Raw genomic sequence first — 13,300 nt, forward strand, 5'->3', positions numbered from 1 at the left:
AATATACATCGACATATAAATTGATTTTTCATCGTATATTGTTCGCGTCCGATAGATATTATGAATTTGTAAAATATATATTATATATTAAAAACTCCATTTTAAGTATATATTTCAAATGCCATTTAAATGCAATGTTAATCTGCATATATATACATGCATTTTAATATTTTTAATGAAAGTAAACAATTAAAGTTAAAAATTGTATTGATTATTTATTAGCAAAATATTTTCCTGAAAAAAGAGTATATCGTTGTTACACGCAATTATCAATCTAAATTAATTGAAAGTGTAGTCATTTTTATATTATAATAGCATATATATATATATATATATATGAATATATATATACATATATAAAACCTAATTTCGAAGATTTCATAATTTGCAAGAAAATATTTATATGATTTTTAATGATTTAATTAAATATATATTATTGCAGTGAGGAACCTTTTACCATATCCTATATATAAAATACATATTTTAATGTAAAATTTATGTGCGCTATGAGTTACATTTTTCTATATATTCTTCACTTTTTTTGCTTCTCTATTCCATAAAATTTTTCGCCACCAACGTTGAATAATCCGTGCAAAATGTTCTTGTTTAAACGTAGGTGTACGTAATTCTTTTTGTTTTACAGAAACAAGGTATATTTCTTGATGTTTCACCTCTTCCTGTAATTTATAATTTATATATATATATAATATTCTATTCTAAAGCAAATAGCACACATATATTTAATATAATAATATGCATACAAATTATTTCGACAAAAATATATTACCTCCAATAAATGTTTCACTATCTTATCATATTTATATACTTCACTGAGTTCTTCTAACATTCGATATCTACTGCCAATTTCTACGTCATATTTCATCATTATTGCAAATAATTTCGATTCTATCGTCAATCTATTCGAGTAACGATTATATAAAATTACGAATATATATACAATATATATAAGAATAAAATACATTTCATCTTTATATTTTAAACTTTTTGCACACATATAATATACCTGCGTTCACGTATAGTTTGTTTCAATTTCGTATTTATGTCTTTCAAGGATTCAAAGTCATCTATAACATTCTCCAACGCTAATTGTATTTCATTTTGTTCAAATTCCCATGCTTTATATAAAATAAATTGTTTCTTTTCATATTTGATACTATATATATATCAAAATGAATCAAAATAAAATTAATGTTATAAACTCATACGTAAATATATATATATATAAATATATACTATATATTATAATAGCTTTTAAATAATAAAATATACGTTGTATTTATGATGTCTTCGTTGCAGTTTTTGTCGATTTCATTAATAGCAATTATATTATTCCTGTATCGCTTGACTACGCCCTCCAACATTCTTTTATGATTAATCCGTTGCTTTTCCAAATCAACAGTAAATACTACAAATATGCCCAAAAAATTAGTATATGCATATATATACATATATATATTAGAAGTTTACCTGCACGTATATATATATATTTTTTTTTTGCATATGAAAATGATTTTACCAGCAATATCGTCGGCAGATTTCTTCTGACAGCGCCAAAATTTTCTGTAATGTAATTCTTTATTCCTCGTTTGGTCTGACATAAGATGCATTCTAGCTAAAATATAATCTAGAAAATAACGGATGTAACACATAAATAAAGCTGATGTTATGGAAATATGTTTATAATAAGGATTTGTACGAAGAATGTCAACATGTTTGTCAAGAATCTATAAAGAAAGAATAAAAATGATTAGAAAATACATTGGTAACTTAATAGAAATAATATAGAATATTTTTAAAATAAAATAATTAAGATCAAATTTTACTTATACATAAATTTAACACTTTTAATTTCAACAAACTTATGACAAATTACAAAACTTTTATATAAATATATTTATATTAATTTATATATTTTTAATAAAAATAATTTTTTTTGTATAAATCATATATATATATAATATAATATAGATAAAAACCTTTAGTGCTTTATAAACCATGTAATCGAAATTAAATGTGTCGTACACAGATTTTTTAGAATGTGCATTTGTATCATTATTTCTTTGTTTATATATGCTAAAGTGTAAAAATGTAAAATTTATTTATATTTAATCATAAATCGTAAATTGAAATTATCAGTAAATATATGCATAATATAAAAGATATAAATGACATTATTGTGTGAAATAAAATAGATATTACATATATATTATAGATCCAAACAACTTTTACTACTATATATATATATATATATATATATATATATATATATATATATATATATGTAGAAGTCTACTGATATATATCTTAAATTTTAAGTTAATTACTGATTACCTGCTTGCGCAATTTTGTTGTAAACATTTACAACAAAATTCAACATTACACATAACATCATTTATTATATGCATTTCATTAGTTGTAAGAACTGTGGATAATTCAGGATCCAATAGAAGAGAAGGCAAAGCCATCTAAAATTATATATGAATTTATTGTATGATAATTTATGTAATGATAAAACCAATACCAATAAAAGCAAATATATTAACGAAGACAGTTAGCATAATTAGAAAATATAATATTAGTAACTGCTAATTCCATTTTTCCTATTACAGACTCAAAAATAGTTGTTGTAAGCGTCAATACGATCGATTCTTTTCGAATCTTTCTTTCGTATTCACTATTGTATCGTTTTTCGGTAAACCTATAAACACAGAGAAAGGGATTGAATTTATTGTCTCTTCTATTTTCATAATAAAAATAATGCAACATATATATAAATATTGAATATTTTTAAAAAATTATATAATAAATTTGAATATGACAATAAAAATATAGACGAATGTATACATACGTGATACAATCTGATTTCACAAAAGGAACCTCATTATATTGATTTGTGTAAGAATTTTTACTATAATTACTTAAAAAATGCGACATGTTGTAAATATATAAATATATACATTCAAAAATGTTAAACTGCTACATATATATATGTGATTGTAAATTCTAACTCGAAGTTTCAAAAAACGATATCATTTTCATATTTTTTTCAATTATCGCTTGTTTTTTCGATTTTTATTTCTCACATAAATATACGTATACATATATATGTATGCACATATAAATACGTGTATGTGTATATATATATATATATATATATATATATATATATATGCACGTATACGTATACATATACATGTGAAGACATAAAAATCGAAAAAACAAATAATTAAAAAAAAATATCATGAAATTAATATTGTTCTTTGAAGCTTCAAGTTTATAATCACAGATGATTAAACCTAGTAAAATATAAGTAAAAAATTCATAATGGAACTTTCAAAGTATATACATATAACATTGCGCTATACATAAATACAGAGAATACACAAGAATATGCACATAAAAAAATAAAAAAAGAACTAGTTTTTCATCTTTATTGAATCATATAATCTATTTGTAAAGGACAATGTAATAAAAAGAATCAAAGATATAATACTTGATTATTATTATAAGAAATGATTAAAATAAAAGCCAAGCGATACAAAGATAATGGACAAAGAGAATCAACATTTGAAGCAATAATTGTAATCATTATTTAAATAATGTCTATATATGATTTACACATTAATATTAATATATATATATATGTATATATATGTATATATATAAATATAGATATATATACACACACACCGTAAGTCGAGAGACGAAGTATTATATCAGTTTTACTTATAGAACTCGTGCTCAGATTCGTCTTTCTTAATATTGTTTTTATAACCTTTTTCAAAATCTTTTGCTAAAACTATATAACGATTTTCACGGACTGCGTGCATTCCTGCCTCTTGACAGATAGCATTAATATCAGCACCAGAAATTCTATCTGGCCGTGCTACATAATCCTCAAGATCCACTTCTTCGCTCAAATTCATCTTTGCCGTAATCGTAGAGAAAATCAAACGTTTCTGACGTCGATCGGGTAACGGAAATTCAATCTTGCGATCCAGTCTACCAGGACGAAGCAATGCGGGATCCAATGTGTCAGCTCTGTGAAAGTATATATTGAAATAACAAAGCAAAGGTACAATTATCTTAATATCCATAAAAATAACGTTAAAAATCCAGGAAAATTAAACACAGAATTACAATCAACTCACCTATTTGTTGCCATAATAACTTTAACATTAGTTGTCTGATCAAAACCATCCATTTGATTCAGTAATTCCAGGAGAATACGTTGCACTTCACGATCTGCTCCAGTTTGAGCATCAAATCTTTTTGTAGCAATAGCATCTATTTCATCGACAAATATTATGGCTGGTGAATTTTCTTTAGCCAAACGAAACACGTCTCGCACCATTCTTGGTCCTTCGCCCAAATACTTTTGCACAAATTCAGAGCCCACTACACGAATAAAAGCAGCTGAAAAAAATGGAAAATAATAAAATTTAAAACACAAGATCTGTATTTCTTTTTTCTTCCATGCAATTAGTTTAATATTATAAATATTTTCTAAATATTTTCTGAGATTTTTTTTAACAGTATATTTAAATTTGTACCAGTAGTATGTCTAGCAACTGCTTTTGCCAACATAGTTTTTCCACAACCAGGTGGCCCATACATAAGCACACCTCGTGGTGGGTCAATGCCAATTTGTTTATATAATTCAAAATGAGTAAGAGGCAATTCTACTGCCTCTCTGATCTCTTGTTTCTGCATATCCATTCCACCTATATCGCTGTACTGGATATCTGGCTTCTCATCTGCATTGTAAATGTATGTTGATATTTATAATTTAATCTTCTTTAAATTTAATCTAAATGTGTAATCTAAATCTAAAGATTTTTCTAAAGGAGATTTTCACCTGCTTGTAACATTGATATGCTGGAATCAGCTTCTGGTGGCAGCACGTCGACTAAAGCATTGCTATGCTTATGAAGCGCTACACTAGCAGAAGGCTTCAAAAGTTCTCTGTCTATAGTAGATAAAATTCGTACATAATAATTTGAGCCAGTTGTAGAACCCACTATACCAGTATTCTGATCAACGGCTTCAAGAAATTGTCCAATAACTAAAGGTACACTCTGAATACGTTTAACTTCTTCTTGCGCATGTAAATATTCTTTTTTTAGATTACGTTGCTCATCCTTGATATACTCTTCTTGTACTTCGAGAAATTCTAACATTCTTTGCAGTTTCTATTCAAAGGATTAGAAACAAAGCGATGTATTTGTAATAGAAATTTGTTACCTTTAATGAACTTGATAAAATATTATGTAATTTTACTGTAATAATGTTGCAAATTTATTGAACCAATAGAAAAAGATAGAGTTAACAAAATATAATGTAAAAGGAATATAAAATTATATATATACATGTATATATGCTTTTAAAATCTATACATTTCAAACATATATATATATAATACATATAGTGAAAAAAATGTGTGCACAATATACCTTATATTTAGTATAAAGATCTTCAACATCCAATTCATCTCCAGCTCCTGTGTAGTGACCAGTAACAGGCTTACAATCGATTTCACCCACATCCTGAATATATAATTACAATAATTAAAATTAACAATTATAGGCTCATGATAATTCTGTAATTATATGTTATAAGGTTATCTTCATTTTAAATCGTACGGATTTATGCAGATATGCTAAATAATGCCTAATCAAAATAAACGTACCTTATCTGGCAAAATAATACCTAATTCTTCCATTCTAATTCAAGAGACTGTAGCAATTTAACTTAATCAAATATCAGAAGCATCGACTTATAGTCGAAACGTATCGAACACGAATGACTTAAGATTTTTGAGAAGACAGAAGAGAAGAGAAAAAACCTTTTGACGGAATCGGAATCGTTCCATTTGACACTCGCAAACATTGTGACCTGTATTCAAAACGCGGAATATGGGTTATAATTAACCAATCGCAACCATTCTGTTCTTCTAAGGAATAGCTGCGTGATTGGTCAATGACGTTACTAGTCCAACTAAAAACGAATCGGTTGCGACGTACGACCAAGTACGACGTTATTGAGGACGGGCTCAGTTCAACTGAAAAGAACCACAGACTCACAGACAAATCTTATAAACATACACATAGAGACTATGTGCGTATTGTATACAGGTCTATGTAGTAAACGAGCAATGTTTTTATAAAAAAATATATTTTTAAAAATAAACTTTTTATTTTGATATGGGAAAGAAGATATTTCGATTTTCTCCAAGTTTCGTGCAAATTATAATTGACTTTTGTGATACACTTATTAACTGATGCAAAATGCAGTGTAAACTTGATGACCTACCTAACGAATTATTAGAGTACATTCTGAGCTTATTACCCCCGTATAGAGATCTCCAGGAATGCAAGCTTGTTTGTAAAAGATGGTATCGTGCTACCAAAAGTATGCATTTATTTTACTAATCTCTATATATTTAATATATGTTACTTAAATATAAATATGTTAACATGGAATATAAATTTAATATATCAATATATGTATATATCTCTTTCTAATTAGATGTAATGGAACATAATGAAGCACATTTTCAAAAGTCTGTTGCTTTTGGATCTTTGCTGTGGAATTCATTACCATCTACACACTGGACACTCACCATTGGAAAGAGACATTCACATTCCGCATGTATATATAATAATTCTATGTACGTATTTGGTGGTTGCACAGCTACATGGACGACATTCAATGATTTATGGCAGTTAGATTTAGGCACAAGAACCTGGGTCAGGCCAATTACTATGGGTAATTATCCATCGCCTAAAGCTTGTGCCACTATGCTCTATTATAAGAAAAGTTTAATTTTATTTGGAGGTTGGTCTCATCCATCACCATATCCTTTACATCAGGTAAATATCTAACAAAAAGACAATTTCATATTTCATATTATGTATAATGGCTGTGTTCCAATATAAACTACCAGTACTAAAAGTTTATAGTTTACTTGGTTTTAGATACATATAAAGCAACTTTTAATTTAAATAAAATTTGTGTTAAAATCTTATGAAAACTTTATAAAATATATCTCAATTTTATATTTTATATATATATATATATATATATATATATATATATATAATTAACATAATAATTTAGAAGATATAAACAGCCAAATTACAATATTATTTGAAATTTATTTGTTTTATGAATTATTACAAATTATCTTTCTCTATTTAGTGCCTATATTTTGACTAAAAAAAAGGAATACCAATAAAAAAATAATTAAATTCTGAAATAAAATATGTGTATATAAAATATACAAAAAGATATAATAGTATAATATATTTTTCAGCAATGGAAATTATTCAATGAATTACACATATACTCTATAGAATCAAATAAGTGGACTGCTATAAATACATTAGAAACTCCACCACCAACATCTGCACATTCTGCAACAATACACGGGAATCTAATGGTTGTCTTTGGTGGAGTTTGTAATGGATACAGGTGCAAATATATAATTTTGTAAAATTACAAATATTGGACATAAAATTACAATAATATGTATTTATAGCGTTATTTTTAATATTTTATAATAGTTCTAATGATGTATGGTGCTTAAATTTGGACTCATATTATTGGCACAAACAAACTACATCAAATTTGAAACCACAACCACGTTATGGACAGTCACAAATTGAACTTGGAAGAAAGCATCTACTTGTGCTTGGTAAGACATTCTTGATTGCTTATAAGATTTATGTTCTGTATTAAATCAATTGTCTTTTTTATTATTAGTTTAATTTAGTATACATACTTTAGAGAAAATATATAACTATAATTATATTGATAAATGATATATATTTGATATAATATTTAGTTAAAGAAGATGTAAAAAATATACATGTGTGTACAAAAGAATGTATACACATATATATATATACACACATTCTTTTTATATTATTTTTAAAAATAAATATTCTATTGCACACATGTACATTATATATATAATTTTTTTTATATTTTATATATATAAGTAATATTTAATACATTAAAATTTTCACTCATTAATATCAAAACAATTAATCATTATATGTTTGAAATTGGACAGGAGGTTGCACAGGACCGAATGCTGCTATGAATGATGCTTGGTTATTAACAATGGAAGATATAACTTGGACATGGAAAAAAGTTAATATGCACAATACAGAATGGGCACCAACACGTATTTGGTGTCATCAAGCTTGTAAGGTAATATATTAAAATAAAATATTTATTTTTCTAATTTTTATATAATGTGTGAGTGTACGTAATATATTAAAATGTCTCATATAAATGTATTTTTTATCCTTTATCTTAATTGTTTTAAGTAGTATTGTTTTAAATAATAGAATGATTTAAAAGATCAATCTATCAAAAATTACATATAATTTTATTTAAACAAGCGTAGATGATATTGAAACCCTATTTCCCTATTTAATAGTAAAGTATTTTGATAATATCATCTTCTTGAAAATAAAAAGAAAGATATCAAATCCAACTTAGTTTTGAAGAAATTTGATACCATTGATTATAATTGGATATTTTCTACATGTTGTTAGATCAATTATTATAATGCTATTATTTATCTAGGTGGGGAATTATATTATTGTACTTAGTAAAAATAGACGTCAAACCAAACCAAGTGATATGAGTATTTCATTGAGAAAGGTTGCTTGTCAAAGAAGTACATCACCACGTTTGTGCGAGTCAAATCTCTTGCATGAAAGGTTTGATACAATGATAATTATAACAATATTTTTGTGAAGATATATGCAAATGACGCTTAACAATTTCATTATTATTATTAATCACTATTTGTTTTAGGCAGGGAAATTTGTCTGCCATAGATAGAGATGAAAATATAAATGGACGACATGGAGCATTCTCCAAATCACATTCACAAAATGCACATACTTCATCGCATACAGCCAATATCTCAAAAACGATACCATTTTACAGTGATAATACTCTAAGCATGGCTGCATTTCGCGATCAACCTCTGCGTAGTAATTCAAATACAGATAGACAACGTCAATTGGAATCATTAAGAAGAATGGAAGAGAAAATTCGGAGAGAAAATAAGAAAGCACAATTAATGAAAGTATTTAAAAAAGCCGAAAGCACATTATCTATATTTGTGTTAGATATTAGTAATGTTCTTTCCGATGAGTGCAATGCTTCATGGATCCCTTTAAAACAAGACGATCATTCAGGACCTGATGAAAGAATTTTGTATTCTCTTGTAGTTGGAAAAGGAGAATTAATAGTTTTTGGAGGTATTCGTAAAGAGCATTCAACATTAGGTCACACTGATGTAGATGATTCTGTAGTATATAATGACCTTCATTTTATAAATCCGCCTCGATATGTTATTTAATATTGTTAAATAATTAACACTATTTCGATATTTAACTTCTCTACTTTGAATCATGGAAATTTAGTTTTGTTATATTTATATATACTCTTATTCTATTCTAATAGCACATGCATGTGCTATTAATAATAAATATAAATTGTTCTGTTTTATGCTCATTTTCTCACTCTATGCATAGTCACAACATTTAGCATAGCGGAAAAACGTTGCAAGAGAAAAAATTCAATTTAAAGGACAGTTGTGTGTGTAATTCAGAATAGAGCAATTAATCAATATTCAGTATTTTACTGCAATATTATATAATTAAGTTTGATATTATTTTTTTCAAACGTTTGTTCAAAGTTGATTCTTTATCTTCATGCTGCAAAAGATTACAGCACCATAATTATTAATTTTTTTATATGTATAATATTAGTATTAAATATAAGCAATATAAAAATATATGCTAATTTATATAAAAATCAAGCTTATGATTAAAAAAATTTATCTTAATATATATTTATGAAAAAAATTAATGATTGTGAAATATGGTAGGATAAAAAATTGTTACATAAAATCAGTAACTGTTTTAATATTATATATAAATCATATTCTGCTGTAAATATATAAATTATTAATCTTGTTTTCTTATAAATATGATATTATTTGTACATGTGTGTGTATACATTAAGGGTCGACAGGCGACATGGTGGAGACGCCTATCGGCCGGCCGGGAATTACGGATTCGTTCATCCCATATATTAGCCAAAATACTTAATGAATCTTATTAAATTTACGATATTCTTAATCAGTAGGATTGTCCGCAGGGAGACAAAGATCGATTTTTTGGAAAAAAGATAAATATAAAATTCATAATATAACTTGGGAAGATGCGCAGCTAGCAGCGGGTAAGGTTGGGTTAGCCACGAGATCGTATTTAATATATTATAAATTTTTAAGAGCAATAATGCAAAATTTGACTCTTTGTCTCCCTGCTTTATTATATAAAGAATATATTAAAAAATATTTCACGAAGCTACGTAACTTCTTTTTATGTAATATTTGGGATGAACAAATCTCACTAGATCTATACTCATGGGGAAATTTTCGTGGTAACATACTGACAGCTTGACAAGGAGAGAGTATCATTCTATCTTTGTCTCTCTTGCATTTGATATGTGTAAAATCAGTATAAATACAAAAACCAATATATTACGCACACGAATGAGAAATATTTTACATCTGCTCATTATATATAAAAATATAAAAGTAATGCAAATTAAATTTCACATTTATTTATAATAGTATTGTAAAGTAGTAACACATATGGAAATCTTATAAGATAAATGCTGTACATCGATTAGCGTAATATTATGATTACAAGTCGCAATAAATGATTTTGCTAATATATTATTGTGAATAAAAATTTTATAAAAACAAATAAAAATAAAATAAATAAATTTTATTCATTCTTTGTTTTTTTCTATTATTTTTTCTATTATTTTTTCTATTATTTGAATAAAAGGCGTATCGTATGTAATAGATAAATAATAATTTATATATATGTATATATTGAAATTAATATATATATATATATATATATATATATATATATATAAATTTCAAAACGTATAATTATATATTTATATAAATTATCTATCTATTTAATCTATTACACACGATACATCTTTTATTCAAATAATAGAAAAAATAATTAATAGAAGAAGAAAACAAAGAATGAAGAAAATTTATTAATCATTCTTTTTGTTTTTATATTTTTTTAATTTTTATTCAAAATAATATATTAGCAAAATCATTTATTGACTTGTAATCATATTATGCTAATCGATGTACAGAATTCATCTTATATGATTTTCATGTATTAACTACCTCATAATACTAGTATAAATTAATGTAAAATTTAATTTCCATTACTTTTATATTTTTATATGGGATGAGCAAATGTAAAATATTTCTTATCCGTGTGCGTAATTTATATTAAAATATAATTATTATATAAATAATTAAATAAAAATATATATAATAAATAATTTATTATATTTATAAAAAAATTTATGTAATAAATTGTCTGTATAATATTTTACTTATTTATCAAATGTATTTTATAAATAAATAAAAAAATAAATGAATTAGATAAATATGATAAATTAGTGAATGCGGTAGGAAATGTCATATTTATTTTTTAGACAATATATAAATTAAATGTTTATTAAATTTAATATTAATTTAAATTATATATTGATTAAAAAATAAATGAATTAGATAAATATGATAAATTAGTGAATAAGGTAGGGAAATAATTTTTTTTCTATAAATTAATTATAAAATTTGGATATAAATAAATTTTTATAAAAAAATTTTTAAAAATTTAAATAATTTTTAATGATTAATTAATATTTAAAATAATTATTTTAATAAAAATTATAATAGATAATTTTATTTATATTATTAATAAATTTAGGTGCCAGCAATTGCGGTTAAACTGATGATAAGAATAAATAATTTTAATAATTTAAAGAATATAAAAAGGAGATTTAAATATTTTTTTTTAATTTTATTTATAGTGAAATGTAATAATTTTAATATAAAAAAACTGTTAATCTCGGCTCGAATTATTGTGTTACAATAAAAATAAAATATCGACGGCAATCGGAGCCTGTGCGGATGACATGCACAAAATTAATAAATTAAAATGAGATCTCAAATCAAACTCATTTATTAAATTCTAAACGTTTCGACCCACTTCGGGTCTTCTTCAGTAGCTGCAAAATACAAAGAAACAAAAATAGAAGATAATCGGTACAATCAGAAAATTATAAAACTCGTATACATACAATCCGCAAATAAATTAAATATCATTCTCCTCCCTATTCAAACCGTCCGGCCGTCGGAGTGTCTCCCTAACGGTGACCATCGTCAGGAAGGAAGCAGAGCCGTGACTCCCTTACCAACACTAATCAACATGGTATAAATTAAACGTAGAACAATTCATAAGAATTAAAAATTAAAAACCGGGAAGAACACTCACCCCGACAGCAAAAACAGAGAGAAGACGATGCTACACGTGACACATCACTCTAACGACTGTGCGGTATTCTACCTCGACACAGTCGATACATATATACGCAAAAAACAAATATAAAAATAAAATATGAAAATAAAAATAAAAATAAAAACAACTAAACTAATCGGCACTCATGTCAAAAGTCTAACAAAAAAAACCCGGCTATGTAAAATCACAAAGCTAGATTTTGGTAAATTTTTCTATTAACAGATCAAGATTCTCATTTAATTTATCAGTGTCGCTATGTAAATTTAAACTATTCCTCTGACGTTTTATGTGGATCATTTCGGATATCAAACGTTTACCTAAAAAAGGCTCCTCGTCTAAGACTTTTACATCCTCCCAATTAAATTCATGGTTCAATAATCTATGTTCCGATATGACTGATAATTGTGACGCGTTTCTTTTTATGTTGTTGCGATGTTCTTTCATCCTAGTTTTCAACAATCTACCCGTCTGCCCTACGTACGACGCATCACAATCCATACAATCAATTTTATAAACTACATTATTATGGAGTTCCCTTGGTAACTTATCCTTGTGTACTTTAATGAATTTACGGAGACTGTTAATTGCTGTATATGATGGAATGACATCCAAATCACGTGTAATGTCCTCGATTCTCTTCGATACATTATTAATATACGGAATATTAAAGTACGAAACTTTTTTCTGCGTTGGAATCTTGTCATTGCATATATTTGCTCTATTGTTATGCAACTTATTATTATAGCGGAAGAACAACTTTTTTAACCGCGCTTGCAAAGTATGAAATATCAAATTGAGAGGATAATTATTAGACAAAAGAACTCCAATCATAGACTCAAAGTTAC

The 13,300-nt window shown here is 25.8% G+C and overlaps 3 protein-coding genes across 3 annotated transcripts; 1 reads left to right on the forward strand and 2 right to left on the reverse strand.

Annotated features, from left to right (window-relative positions):
• Nucleotides 1–369: 369 nt before the first annotated feature.
• Nucleotides 370–2,435, reverse strand: LOC114935693 (dynein regulatory complex subunit 10-like). The gene is made up of 6 exons (XM_029308606.2): nucleotides 2,353–2,435; nucleotides 1,538–1,745; nucleotides 1,291–1,426; nucleotides 1,025–1,174; nucleotides 788–917; nucleotides 370–677 (listed from the first exon to the last, which is right to left on the reverse strand). The coding sequence occupies exons 1-6, from the start codon at nucleotides 2,377–2,379 to the stop codon at nucleotides 522–524; spliced, it is 807 nt and encodes a 268-aa protein (XP_029164439.1). The 5' UTR covers nucleotides 2,380–2,435; the 3' UTR covers nucleotides 370–521.
• Nucleotides 2,436–3,501: 1,066 nt separating this feature from the next.
• Nucleotides 3,502–5,856, reverse strand: Rpt3 (26S proteasome regulatory subunit Rpt3). Its single transcript, XM_029308915.2, has 6 exons — nucleotides 5,711–5,856; nucleotides 5,475–5,567; nucleotides 4,880–5,213; nucleotides 4,575–4,778; nucleotides 4,173–4,437; nucleotides 3,502–4,062 (listed from the first exon to the last, which is right to left on the reverse strand). Exons 1-6 carry the CDS (start codon nucleotides 5,741–5,743, stop codon nucleotides 3,744–3,746), a joined length of 1,248 nt encoding a protein of 415 aa, XP_029164748.1. The 5' UTR covers nucleotides 5,744–5,856; the 3' UTR covers nucleotides 3,502–3,743.
• Nucleotides 5,857–6,095: 239 nt separating this feature from the next.
• Nucleotides 6,096–9,555, forward strand: Fbxo42 (F-box protein 42). Its single transcript, XM_029308910.2, has 7 exons — nucleotides 6,096–6,432; nucleotides 6,550–6,893; nucleotides 7,337–7,494; nucleotides 7,587–7,717; nucleotides 8,099–8,238; nucleotides 8,620–8,756; nucleotides 8,854–9,555. The coding sequence occupies exons 1-7, from the start codon at nucleotides 6,309–6,311 to the stop codon at nucleotides 9,404–9,406; spliced, it is 1,587 nt and encodes a 528-aa protein (XP_029164743.2). The 5' UTR covers nucleotides 6,096–6,308; the 3' UTR covers nucleotides 9,407–9,555.
• Nucleotides 9,556–13,300: the final 3,745 nt, after the last annotated feature.

Source organism: Nylanderia fulva, unplaced genomic scaffold, assembly GCF_048542155.1.
Source record: "Nylanderia fulva isolate GAGA-0341 unplaced genomic scaffold, ASM4854215v1 Scaffold19, whole genome shotgun sequence".
NCBI lineage: Eukaryota > Metazoa > Arthropoda > Insecta > Hymenoptera > Formicidae > Nylanderia > Nylanderia fulva.

Coding starts and splice junctions, on each gene's coding strand:
- LOC114935693 (XM_029308606.2), bottom strand. CDS start 2,379: ATGTTTACAACAAAATTGCGCAAGCAG. Junction 1,175..1,290: donor GAAGACATCATAAATACAAC/GTATATTTTATT, acceptor ATATATATATAG/TATCAAATATGAAAAGAAAC. Junction 918..1,024: donor CAAACTATACGTGAACGCAG/GTATATTATATG, acceptor TTACTCGAATAG/ATTGACGATAGAATCGAAAT.
- Rpt3 (XM_029308915.2), bottom strand. CDS start 5,743: ATGGAAGAATTAGGTATTATTTTGCCAGATAAG. Junction 4,779..4,879: donor CATATCAATGTTACAAGCAG/GTGAAAATCTCC, acceptor TTTACAATGCAG/ATGAGAAGCCAGATATCCAG. Junction 4,438..4,574: donor AGTTGCTAGACATACTACTG/GTACAAATTTAA, acceptor CATTTTTTTCAG/CTGCTTTTATTCGTGTAGTG.
- Fbxo42 (XM_029308910.2), top strand. CDS start 6,309: ATGCAGTGTAAACTTGATGACCTACCTAACGAATTATTAGAGTACATT. Junction 7,495..7,586: donor GGAGTTTGTAATGGATACAG/GTGCAAATATAT, acceptor ATTTTATAATAG/TTCTAATGATGTATGGTGCT. Junction 8,757..8,853: donor TCAAATCTCTTGCATGAAAG/GTTTGATACAAT, acceptor TATTTGTTTTAG/GCAGGGAAATTTGTCTGCCA.